This window comes from Nothobranchius furzeri, chromosome 12 (genome assembly GCF_043380555.1).
Source record: "Nothobranchius furzeri strain GRZ-AD chromosome 12, NfurGRZ-RIMD1, whole genome shotgun sequence".
Taxonomy (NCBI): Eukaryota; Metazoa; Chordata; class Actinopteri; order Cyprinodontiformes; family Nothobranchiidae; genus Nothobranchius; species Nothobranchius furzeri.
This window is the reverse complement of record NC_091752.1, coordinates 54,102,266-54,124,416: the sequence shown is the minus strand read 5'-3', so window position 1 is coordinate 54,124,416 and position 22,151 is coordinate 54,102,266. Positions and strand designations below refer to the sequence as shown.

General features: G+C 42.4%; 2 protein-coding genes across 8 annotated transcripts in view; one reads left to right on the top strand and one right to left on the bottom strand.

Annotated features, from left to right (window-relative positions):
* septin9a (septin 9a) overlaps positions 1 to 22,151 on the top strand; it is a 114,558-nt gene that overhangs the window by 72,303 nt on the left and 20,104 nt on the right. For 4 of the 7 annotated variants that reach the window (XM_015945752.3, XM_054750527.2, XM_015945758.3 and 1 more), the window contains one exon: positions 3,064 to 3,807. In XM_015945752.3, coding sequence (XP_015801238.3) covers positions 3,064 to 3,807 — 744 coding nt within the window. Of the gene's footprint in view, positions 1 to 1,183; positions 1,785 to 3,063; positions 3,808 to 21,747; positions 21,901 to 21,987; positions 22,141 to 22,151 lie in introns of those variants that run through there. The other 3 variants (XM_015945755.3, XM_015945760.3, XM_015945759.3) reach the window with 3 other exon arrangements.
* Positions 15,209 to 19,646, bottom strand: LOC107376591 (uncharacterized). Its single transcript, XM_015945761.3, has 2 exons — positions 18,077 to 19,646; positions 15,209 to 17,443 (listed from the first exon to the last, which is right to left on the bottom strand). The coding sequence occupies exon 2, from the start codon at positions 17,437 to 17,439 to the stop codon at positions 15,880 to 15,882; it is 1,560 nt and encodes a 519-aa protein (XP_015801247.3). The 5' UTR covers positions 17,440 to 17,443; positions 18,077 to 19,646; the 3' UTR covers positions 15,209 to 15,879.

Here is a 22,151-nt window from a genome sequence, read left to right as displayed (position 1 = left end):
GAGCATACACTGACTGGTAAAGACTAACTTGATTTGGGGTGAAGTCAACAAGTTTTTAATGGTTCAAATTTTGATTTTCACTAAAAGTATCTCTCATGAAAATAGAATCTTTATTTCAAACAAAAAATAAACATCAAAAGAGAATATTACAGAAAAAAAAGAAATATAGTAATAATTAAGCTTAAAAAACCTTTAGAAAGATTGACAAGGAGTATGAAGAAGCCAATGCTTAAAGCTAAAGTTAACAGTTTTTGCTCATGAGGTGCCACATCAGAGCATCTCTGACATCTCCCCTCTCTGCCACCAGTGTAGGTGCTTCAGCATCCCACAAGACCTGTTAGGGGTCCCCACAGGTTTCAGAGATTATGCAGAGCACAGCAGGTCAGCACCGTAGATTTCACCAGCTGGACATCAAAGTCTCTTTTGAGGAGGCAGCGCCATCTTCCCTTCAGCTGGCCAAAATAATGTTCCCGTGCAACCCGTGCTCTGCTGAATTTCTGGGTGAAACTTTACTCTTCTAGTGTCAGTCGTCCTGTCATTGTTAGTTAGTGGTGGTGCTGCCCTGAAATTGTATAGGTTACAGTATAAGTTACTTACCACATGGCGCTGCCGTCTTTGTCTTAGTCACACAAAGTTGAACCTCCTCTACTGCTCCCATCTCAAGGCCCAAGCCAAAAGTCTTCTTTTCAGCTTGGCTGTCATCCTTCTCACTGCACAGAGCCTAGCTAATTAGACCATGGTAACGTGTGTGTGGATAGTAAACCAAAGACCAAGGAGAAGATGCACAAGCTGCTGTCTGCCCTCCATCTTTGTTGTGATTTGCGCTGTTGCACGAGTTTAACCCTGCTTACCAAGAGAGTCTAACTCAGGGGTGGCCATTCCTGGTCTACTCAGGCTCTGCAGAACACTGCTAATCATCAGTGATTCAAATCAGGTGTGTTGAAATGGGGAAACTTCTAAGACATGCTGGATAGATGATCTCTAAGACCAGGATTGGGCACCCCTGGTCTAACTGGAGATTGAAACCATAGACATGAATACGTAGGCGCCCCATTAGACACTGAAGAGTGTAACAGTGTTTCCGCCATACTGGATGAGTTCCCCCACTCTCCAAACCCAAATGGAGTCATTGCAGAGTGAGCAACTATCCCTTTTTTTTGTTCAGCTTACAGTTGCAACAACGCACTATTGAATACAGATCACGTGAAACTTTTCTGGGACTTTTCAACCTGTTTGGATTTTATAATTTGATTTATTATTTTATTGTTATATTATTATTTTAACTATCATGCCATACCATGTGTCTGATTGTGTGAAAACGCATAATAAAATGTGTTTTTAGTTGGGTAAACACCTTCTCCAGTAGAAATAAATGCAATGGGGCAAATTGAGACCTATCCAAGATGGCGGCCAGCCACTACGGCAGCTCTAATGTGCAGCGTGAAGAACACGGGGCGTCTATGTCAGGATGTCTGCGATGGAAACGCTCTAACTCCCGACCCGCTCCGAACCTGACCGTTCCTCTCAATGCAACCTTTTTATTTTTTGTTCCTGTCAGTGAAACAGAGTTCATCCTAAATACACTTTCTACGTCATCACTTATTGGTCTTGCGAGGCGTGGTCAGCCCAGGTGCGCGTGATGTGATCTTTACATATCTTTTTACCCCTGTTGGGTAACAAGGGTCTAATTCCTGGCGCCGCTTGCTCCAGAAGCTTTGTCTTGTTGAGTGGATTTGTAAACTAGAACGAGATGCTGAAGAAGTACGCAAAACGAGCTAAATCTGGTAAGAAAGTTGTACAATTTGTTTACGTGCGTCATTCAGTCTTGTCGCTTGTTGTGGTTGGTTACACACATCTTTCGTCTCTGTCCACCTTGCCTTTTTCTAACGAGGCAGTCAGGTTTCTGTTGCCGTTCTGACTTAATGCTTGTTGATTTATTGCAAATATCTCTACTCGTGCGTGGTTGGGACATGAATTATTAAAACTCAGTTACATCGGCGCTCCTTCCCTAGCAACCCTAAACCATCAATATTCTCAATAACTAGACGTTAGAAAGTAAACAGGGGTTGTGTCAAGGTATGTTCCCCCGTTTAAAACGGTCTACCTTTCTAATTGTAGCTTATTTTTTTTACTCATCACGGGAACACTGATGTTAATGATGTTATTAACCAATCAGGTTTCAGCCCTTTTTTGGGCTGAAAACTGAGAAATCAGACATGAAGGGAAACATTTTTTTTAACGGGGACACAGCTGGATGTTGTTAAACGAAATTGAAGCTCCGCCCCTTAATGTAAATACATTCCCTGAAAAAAATACACGTGACAGACTTAATATTTTTCCCAAAATGATAAATCACAATGTTCAGATGTTCACTTTTCTAAAGTGAATGTTGGTGGAATGGACACTCACTCTCTATACAGCTGAATCCTCACTAGGGTCACAGTGAGCAGGTGCCTTATTTCTGGCAGACATCAGACCTGAGGTAGGGGACATTCTGGACAGGTCTCCAGTCCATCACAGGGACACACAAGACAAGCAACCATGCACACGCTTCACCCACACCCTGGGAAGATTGAACCTGATGTATGTTCTTTGGTCTGTGGGAGGAAGCTGTGGGATCTGGAGAAAATCATTATGCACAGAGAGAACATGCAACCTCCATGCAAAAAGGCCACAGCTGGGATTCGAACCTTCAACCTTCCTGCTTCAACTTGGCAGAGGTGTGCCCAACTGCTTCTTCCCTGCAGCTCGAAATAAAGCAGTCTTTTGTCTTTTCTTATTTCGTTGCAGTGTTTGTGGTATTTTTGCTTTTTGCGGCCTCACTGAACAGATGCAGCTTGTCCATTCTGTTCCCGGGTGACGGTTTTTGATTTAACAATCAAGCCATGGTTGCAGGTTTAATTAAAAATCAGCTGCTTCTTTACTCCAGCATACTGTTTAGCCTCTTGCGTGAGGAACTTAATCAGTGTTGTTTTTTAACGATTGACTTTATGTTAAATGCATAATTTTAAAGCTTTCTGTCTAGTTTTTTCTTATCTAACCACAGATGTTTATTTTTTTCAGCACTGAAGAGGTCATTTGAGGTGGAGGACTCCGATACATCCACAACCCCGTCTCCTCTCTCTCGCCGCACCAACCCCCTCCGATCCACGACATCTTCCACATCCAGCCAACGGAGCTACGATCTGAGCTCCCGCAACTCAGACTCCAGATCCACTGCCTCCGAGTCCTCCAGTCTACGTTCTCCAAAGACCGGCATGAGGCGCATTGAGTTGTTAGGAAGTCGCAATTCTGACTCTGGCTCTTCCCGTCGGACAGAAATGTCCATCGAGGTCTCGTCCAAACAGATTGACAGCTCACCCAGTGCTGGTATTGCCCGTTTTGGCCTAAAACGTCCAGAAGTGAGCCTGAGCAGCAGGAGTAGTGCCCTGGATGGCTCCTCCAACTCCATCTCCAGCACCACAAACAGGCGGGCCGAGCTCAGCGTGACAAGGTCCCAGGAGCCTCCTGCCCCACCCAGGAGGATGGATGCCCCACTTTCTCCATCTTCTATTTCTAGGATCCCAGAGCCTCTTCAGAGAAGAGCAGAGCCCCCTTCCTCTCTCCTCAGCCCTGTTGATGGGGTCTCCAGGAGACCAGAGATGCCCATCTTCAGACAGCAGGACAGTTTGATGTCGGGCAGCGCAGTAGAGAACAGCATCCACCCACCACCAGCTCCCATCGCCTCCCTGCCGTCTCTCACGGAGCCTCAACAGGAAAAGGTGGTGTCTCCGGTCCCAGAGTTGTCCACAACCCGCCCAGCAGACAGTAAGTCCCTCTGATCCGTTTTCTCGTTATAATCTTTTCTATAAAAACGTCTTAAAGGCTCATTGAGGTTTATGCTAACTATTGTTTTGAAACACGTTTGCAGCAGCCTTCTGCTCAGGTTGCCTCTTTTGTTAACAGCTGTGTGATTCTCCACTGTAACGTGTAACACTCCTAGCAGGGTGTGTGGTCTAGGTAACAGATGCTACGTACTAAAGTATGACATGAGCTGTTTCGTATTTATTCTGACTTCATCTATGCAGTAGCTAATGCTAAAATGCAAACTTTACAGAACGGACGAGTGTTTGAGCTCATCTGTGTAGATGATCAGTGAATTTAGGTCAGCGAGGGCGATGATGAGAGACCCAGAACAGCTTTCACACGCACACACAGATGATGAAAATCTGGCTGCAGCCAGAAACTTCCAGTTTAACTTAAGTAAACCAGTAAGAGTCCTTTTTCAACTGGGTGTAACTTTGATCTTTTTCTGTTATTTATGATTCAGATGTTTGAATTTTGTGCATTTTTTATTATTTGCATCACTTTTGTCACTAATTTATTTGAATATCTAAGCACATTTAAGTTTCTTATAGGCTTTTTCCCTAGCAACGGTTGATTAGCTTCCCTGCTGTGTGACTGAGTTGATGCTAAAGAGCAGGTCTACCAAGAAACTGTTTTTTTTACTTGTTCTTTTTGAAGAACGGTCAGTCGCCCTGAGTTTAACATGCAGGCTAAATGTGAAAATGGACCTCTACACCTATTTCCTGCATCAGCTGCTGATAGGAAAGAGAGGGGGAAACACACTGGTCATAAAAACGTCACGTTGTCACTTAACATTCATGGAATAAGCCACCTTGGCTTGCGACTGCAGAAGGTTGTTGTTGGTTTAGCATCCAGGAAACGGCAGAGAAAATCTCAGCTAGTAGCAGCTAACTGTTAGCATTAGCAACTCCACCACATAGCAGAACCCCTTGGGTGTTTCTCAGTGTTGAGGCACCTGCCTCAATGCCTTGGTCCCACCCCGGTTGCCTAGGAGATACGTCATCAGGAACTGCCGAGGCGTGTTCCAATGTCCATGTGCTGCTACTGAGGCGTCTGTCCTGCAATTGTTAGCCGTTTAGCTAGCTAAGCATACATGGGAGGTGTCTTGTTGCCTTCTCTGGGTCAAAATTTTCCCAGGATTTTCAAAAGGAAGGTGGATCAGGAGCCGGCAGCAGCTACTTAGGGGGCAAATTTCCAATTTAAATGTAAGTCAACTAATTGTAACTATCTGGCTGATATCTAAAATGTTTATTTTGATCCAAAGCAGTTATCAATGGTTGCTTAGTTGCAGCTTTGGTGGCTAGCAGGCACTAACTCACTTACATATTTAATTTAAGCAATATATACACTATTTAAAAAGTAAAGGCTTGTTATACATCTATATTCAAACGTATACATATAAAATGTAACTTTGCCTCACGTGATGCGACCGCGGCTCCCAGAGCCAGTAAGTTTGTTCCCTTTAACAGTTTTCTTTGACCAAGGAAGGACAGTGTCCTCCTTGACATTGAAAACACCCCTAAAATCTTGTGTTATTTGTGGAGATAAAACATCAATGTTGCAAAGTGAACGAAGGCAGTGGAAGAGTCGTCTTGCTGTTAGCCAATCAGAGGTGAGATGCATGAATAATGAGTAGGAGTCCAAATCCATTTTATTTGGCTCCCCCTGTGCTCCGGCTAACTTTTACTACCTGGGGGGGAAAAAGCGCCAGATTGTTTTCCACAGAGAATGACTCGTAACAAAGTGAATTTATACTAGAAACTGCAGATTTATTCAAAATGTGAGTGAACGAGAGCATCAAAACAGAGCATAGCGTGTTTTTATAAATATGTCTTCGATAATTAACAGAACCAAAGGGCCGTTCTGTTGCCAAAACGTCTTGGTCTGCTCATTAGCTGTTGGTTTATTGTCAAAAACATCACAAAACCACCACTTAGCTAGTTTTTATAGTCAATGATGATGAAGATAAACAGTTCATCACAATCAGTGTCCTGTACTCCACCAGTGGAGTAGTACTGGTGGAGTAGTACTAGCCTAAAGAAAAACTACATGAATATAACTTATTTATCTTTATGCCTTTCAGGCCTACTTTTAGATGCCTGCAAATTATTTTAGATGCTTTAGCGTTGATTGTTTTATTTGAAGCTAAGTTTGATCCTTGTTATGAAAGCTAAAGTGTGTACTTGTGCAGATATTTAAAAGAAGTAGCTTTTTTTTCTCTCCAGCTGCTAAATACGGCTCATCTCTGCACCGCGGTGTCTTTGCAAGTTTGTGTCTCTGCTATCTGGAGACAGCTGCTCATGTGTTGCTCTTTCTGGGTGAGTAGTATCCAGACGTAGGCGGCAGGGAGGTGATGCATTCCAAATCTGGAGGTCGTAAAACCTTTTACACAAAAATAGACTCGAACTTCCACTTTTTGAAGCTCCGAGTTGCCTGTTTGTTTTCTTTCATAATCCACTGAAGGAAACAAACACCTTTTTTTTTGTGCCTGACAAAGATTTCGGTTTTAGGAGGAGCAGTAAGGGAAAGGGAGATGACCATGTCTCATATTCTGCCACTTTTGGCTCAGACTACCACCTTCCTGCTCAGATGAGCGTGTTTAGGAAGGCCCTCCACATGGGGATGAATGGAGAAAATAGGAGGTGGAAAAAGAGGGAAGGGCGTAGATGAAAAAATAGATCCATAAAATGTTTTCAGTCAAGTTCACTTTAAACTCCACACAGCATGGACTCCATGTTCCCCCAGTGTAGGAGGAAAGCAATTTTTTTTCCCCTTGGTTCCATCTGTCACTGCTGGTGTCGCCGCAGCATCCGTCAGAAGCTGCTCGAATGTTTGTGCGGAACCAGTTTGGCTTGTAAAAGTTTTGCCAAAGGGTTTTTGTGATCTAAAAATAAGATATGGCTGCTGTTAATCTTTGAGTGCGTGTTTGCTCATGTGGATGCACGAAGACCTGGAGAACAGGTTGAAGAATGTCCTGCCCCGGGGACAGTGACTGATGAACAGGCTGATAAGAGATGTGGTGGATGTAGAACGGCTCTAGGTGCTGTAATGACACGCTTTGTTTGGGCTGATTTGTCGACCGTAACCATGTGCAGCTGTATGCAGCCTCAGAGCGCCTCAACAGGATGTGAGCTCATGTTTAAACGCAGACAAACACACATTCATCCACTGTGGATGTAGCTCACTTCAGCTTCCTGTCACTCTTCTTGGTTTTGATTTATTTTGGCTACAGTGATAGATGTCCTTATCCATTTACAGGACAGCGTCACAAATGTCTGTAAAATGGAATTTTTTTAATCTCCTCAACCTGTTCTATAATAAACAACCTTTTAATTGTGTCATTTAAAATTGTATTCAAATAAAACATTAAAATCAGTGTCTTTGCCTCGGCAGCGGCAGCCCCACAATCAGATCTGCAGAGGCAGCCAAGTGAGGTGGGGGTCCGCTTCCCCTGGCCAGGAGCGGCTGCTCTGGGCAGCCGAGCAACGCAGTCGACTTGCTCCCATGTGAGGCTGTCGTCGTCCTGGCTGCCTGTGGAGATTCTGAGGGAAACCACAAAATCACCATAGCTCTTTGAGTTGATGCATGCCTCGCTATTGAGTCGCTCAACCGTGTTTTCTGGCTTGGACACCTGAAGGCCTCTGTCAGCTTTGATTAGTTCAGTTCAAGTTTATTTGTATAGCGCCAAATCACGACAAGGGTCGTCTCAAGGCACTTCACATACAAACATTCCATTTCAGGTCAGTTCATTAAGCCATTCAGAAAAATGTTTCCTATATAAGGAGTCCAGCAAATTGCATCGAGTCACTGACTAGTGTGCAATCCTCATACTAAGCAAGCATGTAGTGACAGTGGAGAGGAAAAATTCCCTCCAGAGGATCCTGGCTCAGTATAAGCAGCCATCCACCACGACTCACTGGGGATCGAGGAGACAGAGCGCACGCACACACACACACACACACACACACACACACACACACACACACCAAGTAGTGTTTCAATGGTTACATTGTGATTTATTAGTAATTTTTTTATTTGGTGAGAGATAACTTTATTGTATTTATCCTAGTGAATCTATAATGAAATGGGCAGTAGCACATCCAATGTCAAAGAGTAAAAAGTAATTATCAGCAGAGGGAGAATGTTTAAGTGGTTAGCAGCAGTGTGCTAGACGATGGCCCCCTCCATGAGGGCACCACAGCTCAGCAGAACATCGTTGTAGCTTCTTCTGGGGAGAAAAACACTTAGAAAAATAATTAAAGGCTGAAATAGCAGGAAATAATACAGTTAAAGAGCAGATTGTAGAAGAAAGTAGTAGAGTGTGGAAAGTGGTCAGTGCATCCTCCAGCAGTCTAAGCCTATAGCAGCATAACTACAGATAACTCTGGATAACCTAGCCTTTTAGATGGAGGCATGTTGGAGGCAGGGCAAGGGAGAGCCGTCTTTACCGACTGTACACTCCTCTTCCCTCTACTCCCCCACGCGTCCAGATCTAGGCTAACATCAGATTTTAACCATAGGCCCTATCAGTTAGCTCGTAGCTGGGAAATAAATGGCTGTCTGAGATCCTCAGAGCCTCGTTCTCAGCTCCACCTCTTTGCCCACTTTTGGATTGTCTGGGCGTAACGAAACTTGCGACATGGCCAAGACGGCAATAATCGGAACCGCCCACTAAGCTTCAAGTCGAAGCCTCAGAAACCTATGGGTCACAGAGGATTTATCTGTTATTCTAAGACTTTCAATCATTTGTCTCCATTTAGTCCAGTCTTCTGCGTTCTCTAACCTCACATCAACTAACTTCATGTCCCTTTTCACTTCATCCACAAATCTCCTTTTTAGTCTTCCTCTCAGCCTCCTGCCTGGTGGCTCCAACTTAAGCGCCTTGTGATTTTTATCTTGAGAGGCGCTATAGAAATGATACTTTCTTCTTCTTCTTCTTCTCAGCCTCCCATGTCTCTCCTCTGGACATGTCCAAACCATCTCAGTCTGTCCTCCCTGACTTTATCTCTAAAAGGTCTAACATGAGCTATCCCTCTGATGGACTCATTCCTGATCCTATCCGTCCTCGTCACACCCAAAGAGAAACTCAACATCTTGAGGTCTGCAGCCTCCAGTTCTGCCTCCTGTCTGTCCAACATGGCTGGTCTCATGACTGTCTTCCACATCTTTCCTTTCATTCTTGCTCAAACCCTTTTTTCACCCCTGACACCTCTCTCCACCCATTCTAACCTGATTGCACATGCTTCTTCACCTCTTTTAAGAGTTTTATCTCCTGTTATCATGTGGATGCATATGAAATGAAACTGAGAGGAGTTCAGAAAGGTGTGGCAGTGTGTGCTGGGCAAAGTGCTTCAGATAAAGAATTCTGTAAAGCTGTGGGACTCGAGTAGGGGTGGGACTCGATTGAAAAAAATGTATCTAATTAATTAGAGGCTTTGTAGTTAATTAATCTTGATTAATCACATTTTAATCGTTGGGAAAATGTGCCCTCAAAGCAATTTTTTAAATTAATAATAATGAGGCAGAGAATTAAACATTAGACATGGTTTTTACTGTAAACTAAAGCTTTTGAATTTCTAAAAAAATTGCATTTTAATTATTCAAATATCATTCTGTGATTTGAAACAAGACCCAAATCAACTAAATTGTATAACTGCAAATAGAAAACACCTGCAAATGGTTCCTGAGCGTAAATTGTCATTCTAGTTGAATTACTGAAATAAATGGACTTTGCACCAGCTAAAAATTTTTACAGTTTCACTTGTTTGTATAATTGGGTGTTTTTATTAGCATTTCTATTTCTCATAATGTAGTAAAAACACATGTGTCATGATCCTGCCGTGTCCTGACCTCTATGCAACCATCATCCAGCTCATCAGCCTTCATGCATCACACCTGGTCCCCTCATCAAGCTCATGCCACACACCTGCCTCCCCAGCTATATATTCCACAGCCTACCACCGGCACTCTGCCAGATTATTGAATTTCAGATGATTGCTAGTAGATCTTCCAGCCTTTTCATCCTGCCTGATCATCACCTACCAACCTCGTTTCACTCCTGACCCTCACTAAGAACTCTGCCTACCTCCACGACCCACGCCTGTCCACGACCATGTCCCGTACCTACCCTGTTCTGATCCACGCCTGTCTTCGACCACGTCTCTTGCCTGCTCCTCGTTTCTGCTTCGTATCATCCTGGTTCCGACCCACGCCTGCCCTCGACCCTCCCTTTACCTGAACTGAACTCCGGTAACCTCTCCCCTTAGCTTCAGGCTAAAACTGTTTACTACCGCCTACTGTGCTCTGGTGTCCTTATGGTCCTCTGCCAAGTTTTTAACAGAATGAATAGAAGTCCTTAAAAATGACAGAACAGGCACAAATATGATCTAGGGCTTAAGTTAGTAAATTTAACTCCAGAGCCGCGTGACATTCTGAGAATGATCAAGAACATTAACTAGGGCTGCACAATATACAGGTGCTGGCCAGTAAATTAGAATATCATCAAAAGGTTGAAAATATTTCAGTAATTCCATTCAAAACGTGAAACTTGTACATTATATTCATGCAATGCACACAGACCAATGTATTTCCAATGTTCATTACATTTAAATTTGATATTCATAAGTGACAACTAATGAAAACTCCAAATTTGGTATCTCAAAAAATTAGAATATTCTGAAAAGGCTGAATATAGAAGACACCTGCTGCCACTCTAATCAGCTGATTTACTCAAAACACCTGCAAAGGCCTTTAAAAGGTCCCTCAGTCTTGTTTTGAAGGCACCACAATCATGGGGAAGACTTCTGACTTAACAGCTGTCCAAAAGACAATCATTGACACCTTGCACAAGGAGGGCAAGACACAAAAGGTGATTGCTAAAGAAGCTGGCTGTTCGCAGAGCTCTGTGTCCAAGCACATTAACAGACAGGCGAAGGGACGGAAAAAATGTGGTAGAAAAAAGTGTACAAGCTCTAGGGATAACCGCACCCTGCAGAGAATTGTGACGACAAACCCATTCAAAAATGTGGGGGAGATCCACAAAGAGTGGACTGCAGCTGGAGTAAGCGCTTCAAGAACCACCACGAGGAGACTCATGAAAGACATGGGATTCAGGTGTCGCATTCCGTGTGTCAAGCCACTCTTGAACAAGAAACAGCGCAAGAAGCGTCTCGCCTGGGCCAAGGACAAAAAGGACTGGACTGATGCTGAGTGGTCCAAAGTTATGTTTTCTGATGAAAGCAAGTTCTGCATTTCCTTTGGAAATCAAGGACCCAGAGTCTGGAGGAAGAGCGGAGAAGCACAGAATCCACGTTGCATGAGGTCCAGTGTAAAGTTTCCACCGTCAGTGATGGTGTGGGGTGCCATGTCATCTGCCGGTGTTGGCCCACTCTGTTTCCTGAGGTCCAGGGTCAATGCAGCCGTCTACCAGGAAGTTTTAGAGCACTTCATGCTTCCTGCTGCTGACCAACTTTATGGGGATGCAGACTTCACCTTTCAACAGGACTTGGCACCTGCACACAGTGCCAAAACCACCAGCACCTGGTTCAAGGACCATGGTATCCCTGTCCTTGATTGGCCAGCAAACTCGCCTGACCTTAACCCCATAGAAAATCTATGGGGTATTGTGAAGCGGAGGATGCAATACGCTAGACCCAACAATGCAGAGGAGCTGAAGACGACTATCAGAGCAACCTGGGCTCCCATAACACCTGAGCAGTGCCACAGACTGATCGAGTCCATGCCACGCCGCATTACTGCAGTTATTGAGGCAAAAGGAGCCCCGACTAAGTATTGAGTGCTATACATGCACATTCTTTTCATGTTCATTCTTTTCAGTTGGCCAACATTAGAGAAACAAACATTTTTTCATTGGCCTTTAGAATATTCTAATTTTCTGAGATACCAGATTTGATGTTTTCATTGGTTGTCACCTATAAATATCAAAATTAAACGTAATAAACATCGGAAATACATTGGTCTGTGTGCATTGCATGAATATAATGTACAAGTTTCACGTTTTGAATGGAATTACTGAAATATTTTCAACCTTTTGATGATATTCTAATTTACTGGCCAGCACCTGTATAGCAAATACATCGTTATCGCAATCTCAGCATGCGCAAAATGCATATCACAAAGAACGGATAAATATCTTAATGAATGGTCAGCTCAAATGTTTGCTACACATTCTGTCAATCAAATGGAAGCATGATGCTTTTTAACAAATCAAAAAGAGCTCTTCACCCATTTGGCCAACTAGGTGGGTTCTCATAGGTTAGATGCCCACCCCCGAGGCAGATGTCACTTAAGTTTGATGGTTTGCAAACACCTGAGTTAGCTTTGTTCTGCTCTTTCTGCTGATTCTGCCTTTCCTGTGATCCACTGATTGCCTTTCCTGGTTCATTTTCTTTTTCCCTTTCCTCACATCTTTAGCTTTTCTCATGTTTATGATTTTTTTGTCAATTTTTGAGTTACGTTTTTATTTATCTCAAGTAATATCATCATCGCAATATTAATCACTGTTATCGCATATCGCAGGTTTTCCCTAATATCATGCAACCCTAACACTAATTGATTCCAGTAACACTCAGTAACAGCCGAGTCCTCAGCTCACCAACACTCCTTCACCAGCCTTGGTTAACGAGCAGCCAGTGATCGCTCCATATCCATATAAGCTGGTAGCGGCAGCCAGGTTGTCTACATCGAGGCACCATGATCCACATCAAACGGGTGTTGTGGGAAATGATGTTCCCTGAAATATTCTGTTTCCCTTAGGCAGTCTAGAGCAAATATTTCCAAATTCACAGAACATATTGTTCATTATGAGGACTAAACTACCTCAAATAAAAGATGGTTAAACTGAGTGAGATTACATCTTTTTTCATAACTTTCAAAAATGATAAGCTTGCTGCAAAAGGGTGAACAAGAATGTTTTTACTGTATCTTTTTTTGTTTTTAAGAGGAAATACAGATAAAAAAAATCCCAAGTATAACATTATTGCATCACATTACATCATTTTACCGTAAAGGTTTATCACAAATATTGTTAAAAATAGCCAGAAGTGCGACCTCCCGACACGGGTGACAGAATATTTCAGGGGAACAAGATTTCTCACAACACCTGACCTCCCGGCTGACATTACCCCTCCTCCGTGTGTGAATTGTGACAGCTTCAAGAGCAGAACTAGCTTGCTTCCCTCAGAACTGGTAGGTTGATAAACAGTCATAATTATAAATGTGTTTTTTAAGTGGTAGAATAGCTTGTTTTAAGCTTTGTGGGGGTTAGGCTACACAGGTTGGAAATTGATAATACAGTCAAACTCATGAGTGAGCCACCGTAGCTGCAATACCTTCTCTGAACTGCATGGCGCTAAAGAGTTGCATTTTTCATCCTGATTTCAATGGATTTCATTTCACCCATGGGGCCTTTAAGTCAGTCTGTACCGTTTACCCAGGGCCCACTGCAGGGAGGGGCCCTGAGACAGCTTTGAATAAAAATGTTTCATTGTTGTTGTTTTTTTCCCCCAACTTACTTAATATCTTAAACTTCCCTTTACCTGGACAAAGACGTTAAGAAACAGAATTTCGCCTTAAAAATAATAACTGAATAATCTCTGAGGCATCTATCACCCCTTAAAAATGTGCAAAGTGGTTTAGTCCACACCAGCGGCCAGGGGCTGCACGGCCGCATGTACAGCTTATGAGACATCGCAGATGCCAACAGCCAGAGCTGGAGGCAGGAGAGTCAATCATGTCTTTTCCCAAGAAAGGGAAATCTGGCTTCCAGAAAAGAAAAAAGAAGGAGAAGGAGAAAAAGTTAATTGAACAGAAACAAGTATGGACTAGGTTTTTCAAGAAGGAAGGTGAGCAGCAGCCAGCAGAACAGTTTTAGCTGATATTAGCTAGCTCTCAGAAGCTGCATTCATGTTAGGTGTTCAGTGTTAAACGCCTTTAGTTTCACCATCAAGATCAAATATAAATTAATTAGTGTTATCAGTGAAAACACTAATTAATATATATATATATATATATATATATATATATATATATATATATATATAGATATATATAGATATAGATATAGATATAGATAGATATAGATATAGATATAGATAGATATATATAGATAGATATATAGATATATGTAGATATATAGATATATAGATATATAGATATATAGATATATATATAGATATATTAATCAGAATTATTATCGCGGGCGGCCGCCGCCAATTAATTCGCGGACCTCGCAGTAAAAACAGGTTCACTCTGTGTGGATATTTCAGCTCCTTCCCAGTCATGGACCAGGACAAACTTGGTATCGATGGATTCTTGGTAATCTCAGGAATGAGAAGCTGCCACTGTTTTTTGTATAGCATGATGACACTGGTGTTAGAGGATTGTTATTGACTTGGTTAGATATTTTAAGCCTATTTTAAATTTCTTTATATTTGATCTTGAAAACGGACAATCTTACAATTTGGCTGATAATGCAGGGATTATAAAATTTAGAGTACATTACATTCACAGAGAGAACCTGGTTTATTTCATGTCATATGTATTTAATAAATCAACATATATATCAGTATTAGCAAAGCTTAACATCATGAACCATGACAGACATGACTGAAGAGCAGATGAAGATATCATGCCAGGCACTGATGAGAAAATATTACAAGGATCTCACAGCTGAATTTGAGAATGAGATGCTACACCTGAGAACAATATATGGTGCCACATTTCCACACATTCGGTCTCCTCTTGAGCTGCTTAATGCCATACAGGATGCAATTACAGAGCATTTTTGCAGAAGTTTGTATTGGACTGAGGATATTTTGCACACTACCTGTGACTGTTGCTGGGGGTGAACGGGCTTTTAGCAAACTGAAACTGGTGAAAAATTATTTGAGATCAACAATGTCCCAGGATAGACTGAACAGCCTAGCTCTTCTTTCTATTGAAAGCCAATTAGCCAAAGGATTGGACTTTAAAGATCTCATAAGTGATTTTGCTAACATGAAGACCCGTCAGTGGGCATTTACTGGAAAATAAATTCCAGGATTTTTGTTTGAACACATTGTTGGCAAATAAAAATAATTATATGTGAAGTCTGGGCATTTCACTTTTATTATGCTGGCATTTGTATTTGCTCAATATAGAGGTTAAACTAAGATCATATTTATTATCTTGTCTTATAGCATGACAAAAAATGTGTAAGAGAGATATTAAGTAATTGAGCATGGAGGCCCACCTAGAAGACTTGTACCTAGGGCCCAGAATTTGGTGCTACGCCCCTGCCGCTCTCACTCTCTACCTCTATCTGTGTGTGTGTGTTCCAGATGATGAACCAAGAAACTCTTTCACATGGAAAAGAGGATTTCCTCTTTATTATGAATCAAATGTACAAAATCAACGTAAACAAATGAGCTAATCGTCACAGAGAATGCAGATAACGGGCAAGCGGTAAAAAAATCTACAGTGCAGCTGGTGCTTCAGTCACTTTCACCCAGAAACATGAAAGTCTGGAGCTTGTTAAGTGTTGCTTCAGTCACTTTATCGGCTTTTAGATAAATACGAAGTTGTTATGAACATTTTATGCAGACTGTAAAAGATCCAGTATAAACAGACGAGGTTCACATGTAGGCATCAAAAACAGTTTTCATTTTTTACTAATACTTATAACTGGGTCGTCATGGCTGCTCTCGTGGTCTGCCTGTATCTGCCCTGTCTATATGTGTGTGTGTGTAATCTTGGTCAGGCTGTACTGTGGAGTCACGTTCCTATGCTCTGGATCGCTGGAGCGCTGGCAATAAAATTCATTCTGATTCTGATTCTAAAGAATGTAATGAAGTATATTAAACATATATTACAAATACAATGGCGGCTTTCACACATTTATGGAATTCAGGATAAAATATTGATCACAATAAAGGGTTTTGATTGTCGTCTTCACAGCCTTGTACTGAGAATTTGTATTAAATACATTTAATCAGAATGATTATACAGACTGCTTTCCGGCACATCTTGCCATCGTTATTTGTTCCAGCTTTGGGTGCGTGCTTTCTCCACATTTTCCTGCAGTATGAATCTTGCTTGGACTCCTGGAGCTATCGTCATACCTGAGTGGTATTCATAGACGTCGTATTCAGAAAATATGTCGAAGAAAAAGTTGGGTTTGAACTCGGTTGCCCATTGCCATTGCCACCATTCATAGCTCTTTGTGTCTTTATACTGAGAGCTGTAGAAGCCGACCCATGAGTTTCTGAATATGGACTTCCACTCAGTGAAAGACTTCTTCACGTATAATCGAGCACACGCCTTACCATTCTTTGCAAAAAGTTGTAGGTGTGCATTGTAGCCTCTAATATTGACTAATGCAGGGTTCTCAAACTCTTCCCCTCTGTGGATCTCCTCTCCAATTCTTCTCCAGAAGCAGCAAAGTGTCTCGCCTATGTGCAGCCGAGCCTGAAGTCCTTCGTTTAGCGGTACTGATGTGTCGTAACGCCCCGATTTTCTGTTTCCAATTGACTTATAAGTTAGTGCATTAACATCCATGTTATGCTTATAAAGGGCGATCATCATGCTTTGATCAGTAAGATTTCCAATGATGCTCCAGTGGATGCTGGCTTTCCCCCCTGGGCCTGTTGTAATCTGAAGTGATACATTTTCTCTCTGATTCAGTCGGTGACTGGCAACCATCCCAGTAAAAGCACTGTGTCTGCTGTCTGGGATGTTGACAACACAGTCAGAATGTGTGCTCCTTCTTGTTGAAGACTGCTGCCTGTTGTTTGGAATGGAGGGGGGCTTTTGCGTCGAAGATGGTTGCCTGTTGTTTCGGATGGTGGGGGGCTTTTCCTGTGAAGGTTGCTGGTTGGTGGAGGGCTTTTCTTGGATCACCATAAACAATAATAGCCCAAGACAAGCAAGCTCCCCCCAATAAGTCTTAATGTACCTTAGCTGGGTGCTATCAGCATTACTCCCAAAGCGATCTCTGACATTCATCAGAAAGATCAAGTCATTTTCCTGCACTGAAAATTCTCTGATCTGCCCCAAAAGCCTGGTCGTGACCTGGTATGTATTTACTGGATCGTATCTTGTGCCCTGATTATCAGAGGTCTGAAAGTGCTGCGTCATGTAGACTCTGTCTACGATCTGCCCGGTTTGCCTTCCCACATCCTGCTCTCTGACTCTAAAAATGATCCGGTCTCGGTTCCTCCCTTCATACCCAAACCGCGGATGGATGACATAGGATGGAAGTTCAGATGATGACTCTTGGTTAAGATTACCAACCGTGTAGTATCTGTATCTGATGTTTCCCAGAGGGAGGGGTTCCAGCAGCCGTTCGTAGTTCCCATAGTGATGCGAGCCATAATCGCCTTGGTTGGGGTCAAAGGTTAGCCTTATGACGTTGTTATTGTCAATGTCAATGGTGTTGGCAAACCAATAGAGCAGCAGCAGACTGTGTGAGGGCACATTTTGGTCAAATTTGAGTGCCTTTAGGTCATTAATATTTCTGAGCTTTTGAATCGCTGATGTTGAGGTGAAGATGAGGACCAGAACCACGCAGGGACTCGTTGCTCCAGACAACTTCATCTTCCTGTAAAAACGTGTCAAAAAAGATGTAGATGTTGGAAAAGTAGGAATACTGAAACCAGCTTTAGTTATTTCATCATGTGAGTCACTCTCTCTGTGTCCCTGAGAAATGCACAAGAGGAAACGGAGGTTGTCCTCAGAATAAAAAAAAAAAATACAAATAACTTTCAGTAGTGAAATTTCACATAATTGGTGTTTTTTCTCCAGTATGATTTAGATTTTCTTTTCTTTTTTATTTCAGTTCAATCCAGTGTCCTTGTTGGGATTACACCACATACAAAATTACATTTTTCTTGTTAATCAAGACATGATTTAGATGTGAGAGATGCATAAACACCAACAATAAGACATTTAACAATAGGGTTAGCACGATCTTGGTGCCATAACAACATATGACACATTTACTTTTTGTTTCTTCTGGGGGAGATCAAAGTCAGTATTGTTTTTAATCCATGGTGATTATTTTACCATCATCAGCTATTCACAAAATAAAGTGAAATGCATCATAACCTACCTCCTATCAGTCTGATACAGTCAACTCCATTCACTCTGACGCTGACCTTATAATAATTTAGACCACTATAGTCCTTTATTAAAAATATTCCTACAGTTGACATCATAGAAAAGGAGAACCTACCTGTGCTGTTGTTCTGCCGCCTGTTGCAGGAGACTGGTGTTTTACGTGAGAGCTGTCTGTCTGAAGTTTCATTTATCGTTTCCTGGATAATGAAACTAGATCTATTGCCTCATTTATTACAGTTTCAGGAAGCGTTGCAGTACAGTTGGTCTGAAAAGCTTGTTTGTGTCAGGTTAGCGCTGCATTAGTGCCACTATGACAGGCTGAAGTGTATCGATCGGTGAGTGTAGAGTGAGTAATGGTCGTTTGTGTATGATTTCTAACATCTAGTATCAGTCGCTCTGCTCTGTTGCAGCACCACCTTTCTGCCAGTAGGTGGGGCTGTTGCAGAGGAATTTGGGCTGATATCTGCAGGGTGGGAAGCTTTTGAAAAGCTTTGTGGCATTTAGAAAAGGCTTAAAGCAACTTTCTGGCACATGAAAAAGTTTTATTGTGAAGCTGCAGAGCCTGATTTTACAGCAGCGATGAGGTCTCATGTTTACTCTAAATCCTCTGAAATGAGGAAGTGCTTCCATTTTTCCCAGAGAGCTGGATCCGTGACTCGTCTGAACACAGAAACACATTTCCGTTACCTCATGAGACACAAACCCTAGATCCTAAGCTCACTTTTCATTCTGAAGTGTTATTTTTCACCTGTTGAGAATTCATTTTACTTTCCCCCAAAGGGAAATAAACTCAGATTTAGTTACGTATACAAATGCGTGCATGGAAGTAAAGATGCACTCAAGTTTCAGTTGCAAATCCTGAGCGGGGTGTTTGGGTAAGGCAGAAAATCCATAAAAAACACATTTACGTCATCATCAGCTCGCACTTATTTCACATGAGGAGAACATCGGTGATTCTATTTTAAGTCTCTCACACACAGATGTTAGGGACAGACGTGTTCAGAGGCTAGATGGACTCCTCCTTCCTGCAGAGAGACAGTAGGACATCGCTTCTTTCTGTCTTCTGAAAGTCATTGAACAGCTGCAGAGAACGCCATCACTGGCCTGCCGGCAGACAAATCTGCCCGCCGACACATGACACCATCTTGGCACCAACATCAGCCCATGACAGCAGCTTTCTGTCACTGCAGCCCCGACTCCTCACAATGGAGACCTTTTTATCTGTAAAGACGATGTCCTCCAGCAGAGCACTTAATACAGGAGTAAGCCAACTAACGTTGGATCATATTAGGGATGACTCATGGTGCATGCATGCAGGGTCACACAGGGGTTTGTCTGTACGAGGCAGCTCTGGAGAAAAGATGTTTTTTCTCATGAGGTTTATTTGAACACATTAGCAACTTTTAATGTGTTAAATCTGTGCATTAGGGGCTTAAATAAGAGAGGCAGAAGGCACTTATTAGGGTTATTCTCAGCCTACCTGATTGTGACTTACTTTTTGAAGCCCTTTAGCTGAGTCATTGGAGAAATGTCATAAATCTGCAGTTATTTCTGTGTATTCATCCAGTCCCGCTTTAGTGGCTTCACCCACAGTTTCCTGTTTTTCTACAAGAAAATAAGTGTTTTTCAAACCCAAATGGAAACTGTATTTTAGTGTTTTTGGTTTGTGTTTCCCTTTTTTTTTAATCATTGGCAAGGTAGAGTTTAGCATCAAAGACCGACAGACGAAAAGGCCGAGGGGAAAGAATGACTGGTTTGAAACTGGGGAGCCTTTGGGGAAAATGAGGGTTTTCCACATTGTAAAACAAGTACAGCAGGGCCTTATTTTCACTCCATATTTGGTGAGACCTGGTTTCTGTCAGGCCTGTGCGATCACCTTTGTTTGTGTTGGAATTTTGTAAATTCACTGTGTGCGTCGAACATCGACCTCTGAGATTGGAGTGCTCCGAGGAAAGGGCAACAATCCATCTTCCTTAACTTGAATTCGTTTTATTATTCAGGGACACGAGTTTGTGTTTAGGTATGTAGTTGCTGCTCGTGTGTGTGTGTGTGTGTGTGTGTGTGTGTGTGTGTGTGTGTGTGTGTGTGTGTGTGTGTGTGTGTGTGTGTGTGTGTGTGTGTGTGTGTGTGATTACACTTTCTGTGCAGAAGAGACAGCTGTTTCTTTAGTCTCTAATTATACAAACATGCATTTACCCAAAACACGTTTAACAACTAAAGAAAACAGAAAAATACTGCTGGTTCTGTAAAAGCAAGCATGTGCTGCGTTTCAGAGTTTTGTGGTTTTTCTCTTTTGGAACTAATCAACTTATTTTTATCTTTGAACAGTTATTTTTGTCATTTATTCCAAGAACGTACTAGCTTTCTGTGTGTGTTATCAAGGTGTAGTTGGAGAGGAAAGTGTTATTGGTTTAATGGCTGCTATGGTGAAATACCCTATCAAAAAATGCATTTTCTGTTAAAACCATAGAGAGCTGCAGTCGGACTATGATTACCTGACTGACATGAAAAGAGAAAGCTATCCTTGCCTGCCAGACTTTATTTCAGTCTAGTCTACTCAGAGGACGAGTCCGGATACTCAGAGGCACCATGGGGTGCTCAAAAATAACCAATCAGAAAACAGGCTGAAATGATGACTATCGCGCGACTCTGTAGTTCTTTTAGTTGTAGTCAAAGTTCATCTTTCTTTAGAAGAAAGGCTTTTAGCGCGTCGTCTTCTTGTGGTTTTAAAGACATGTCCAAGTCATTTAGAAAGCACCTGAACCCTACATCTCTGCTGTGACTGTAATTTATATCTATTAAAAGTATTGAGGGAGAGCTTTTTAAAGATCTGCACATCTAGAAGAAGGTAAGCTGGTGAGATGAGGGAAGTTGTAACCAGCAGAACTTCTGCATGACCTGCTGCCTCATGGCTAATGCTAAACTACAGTTGAAACTCCAGAAATCAGAATATGATTCAAAAGTTCATTTGTGTCAGTAGTTAAAGCTACTGCCACTCCAAACGTGAAAATGATCCATCCACCCAGTTTGGTTTTAGAAACGATGTGCCTAAAACAAGTAGATTGAAATAAAGTCCCTGATTGTGATGTCACAAATGGGAGAAACATCATTAAACCACCTCTCACAGATAAAACAGAGCTGCTGCTGGAGAAGCAGTGGCTCTACTCTGAGCCCCTCCTGGATATCAGAGCTTCTCAGCTTATGGCAGCCTGAGTGGGGTGGGGTGGGTGTGGCAAGCTCTAGTTTGTTTTCTTAGTGACAGAGCCCTGAAACGACTCATTCTGGAAGGTACTAAAAATGTCTAATGATGAAAACGGCTGAAATTGCTTTATGTGAGAGGGATTTAGAGCAAATAACTTCATAAAACATTTTTATCGACCACAGGACTATTATAACAGACCAGGTTCACTGAGAAACCATTTTTTACTTATTGTTAAATTTGATAAAATAAAATCTTACATTTGAAATCAGTGCAGTCCTGATTTGAAGCTCTGAAACATTTACAGAGGTGACGTTGGTCAGAGGAAGTCGCCTAGTGGTAGTGTGACCGGGTGACGTCAGATCTGTGAGGGAACTGAGTGGGATGTGAGGACCACAGGGGGGGGGGGGGGGGGGGGTCGGGTCAGTCGTGCCAGACCAGCCTGGGAGTTTAAGGTGGCAAGAATAATCCAGAAGCTCTGAAGACAAACAGCCCAAGTCTTTGTCTGTCCGCTGTGGTGCTTCCTCTTTTTTTTCTTTTTTTTTTTTTTTTTTTGAGAGGGGCATAATTTGTAGGAAGTGGGCGTAATCTTGTTGCGTTACATGCTGAGTCACATGGCAGACATGAGTGGGAGGGGCAGGCTGGGATCTGCTGCAGCAGAGATCGGCCTCTCACTGGTTCGCTTCTCTTCAGCAGGGGACAAGTCATTCTCACACTTCTGCACACACACCTCGCACACGGTAAGTGCTTTGCAAGTGTGTGTGTGTGTGTGTGTGTGTGTGTGTGTGTGTGTGTGTGAAATCACATGGAACAGAAGGAAGTGGGGCTTGGTTCCCTGTTCTGTTTGGTCATGTTCCCTAGAGGAGGAGGTCTCTGAATGGTTCAGCGTGAGCTGCTGTATCCATGGTGCCTGTTAAACATCAAATTTGAGCTGAAACTTTTGCAGACTAGAATTCTGCTGACAGCATTCAGGTTTTCAGGTTAGTGTTTG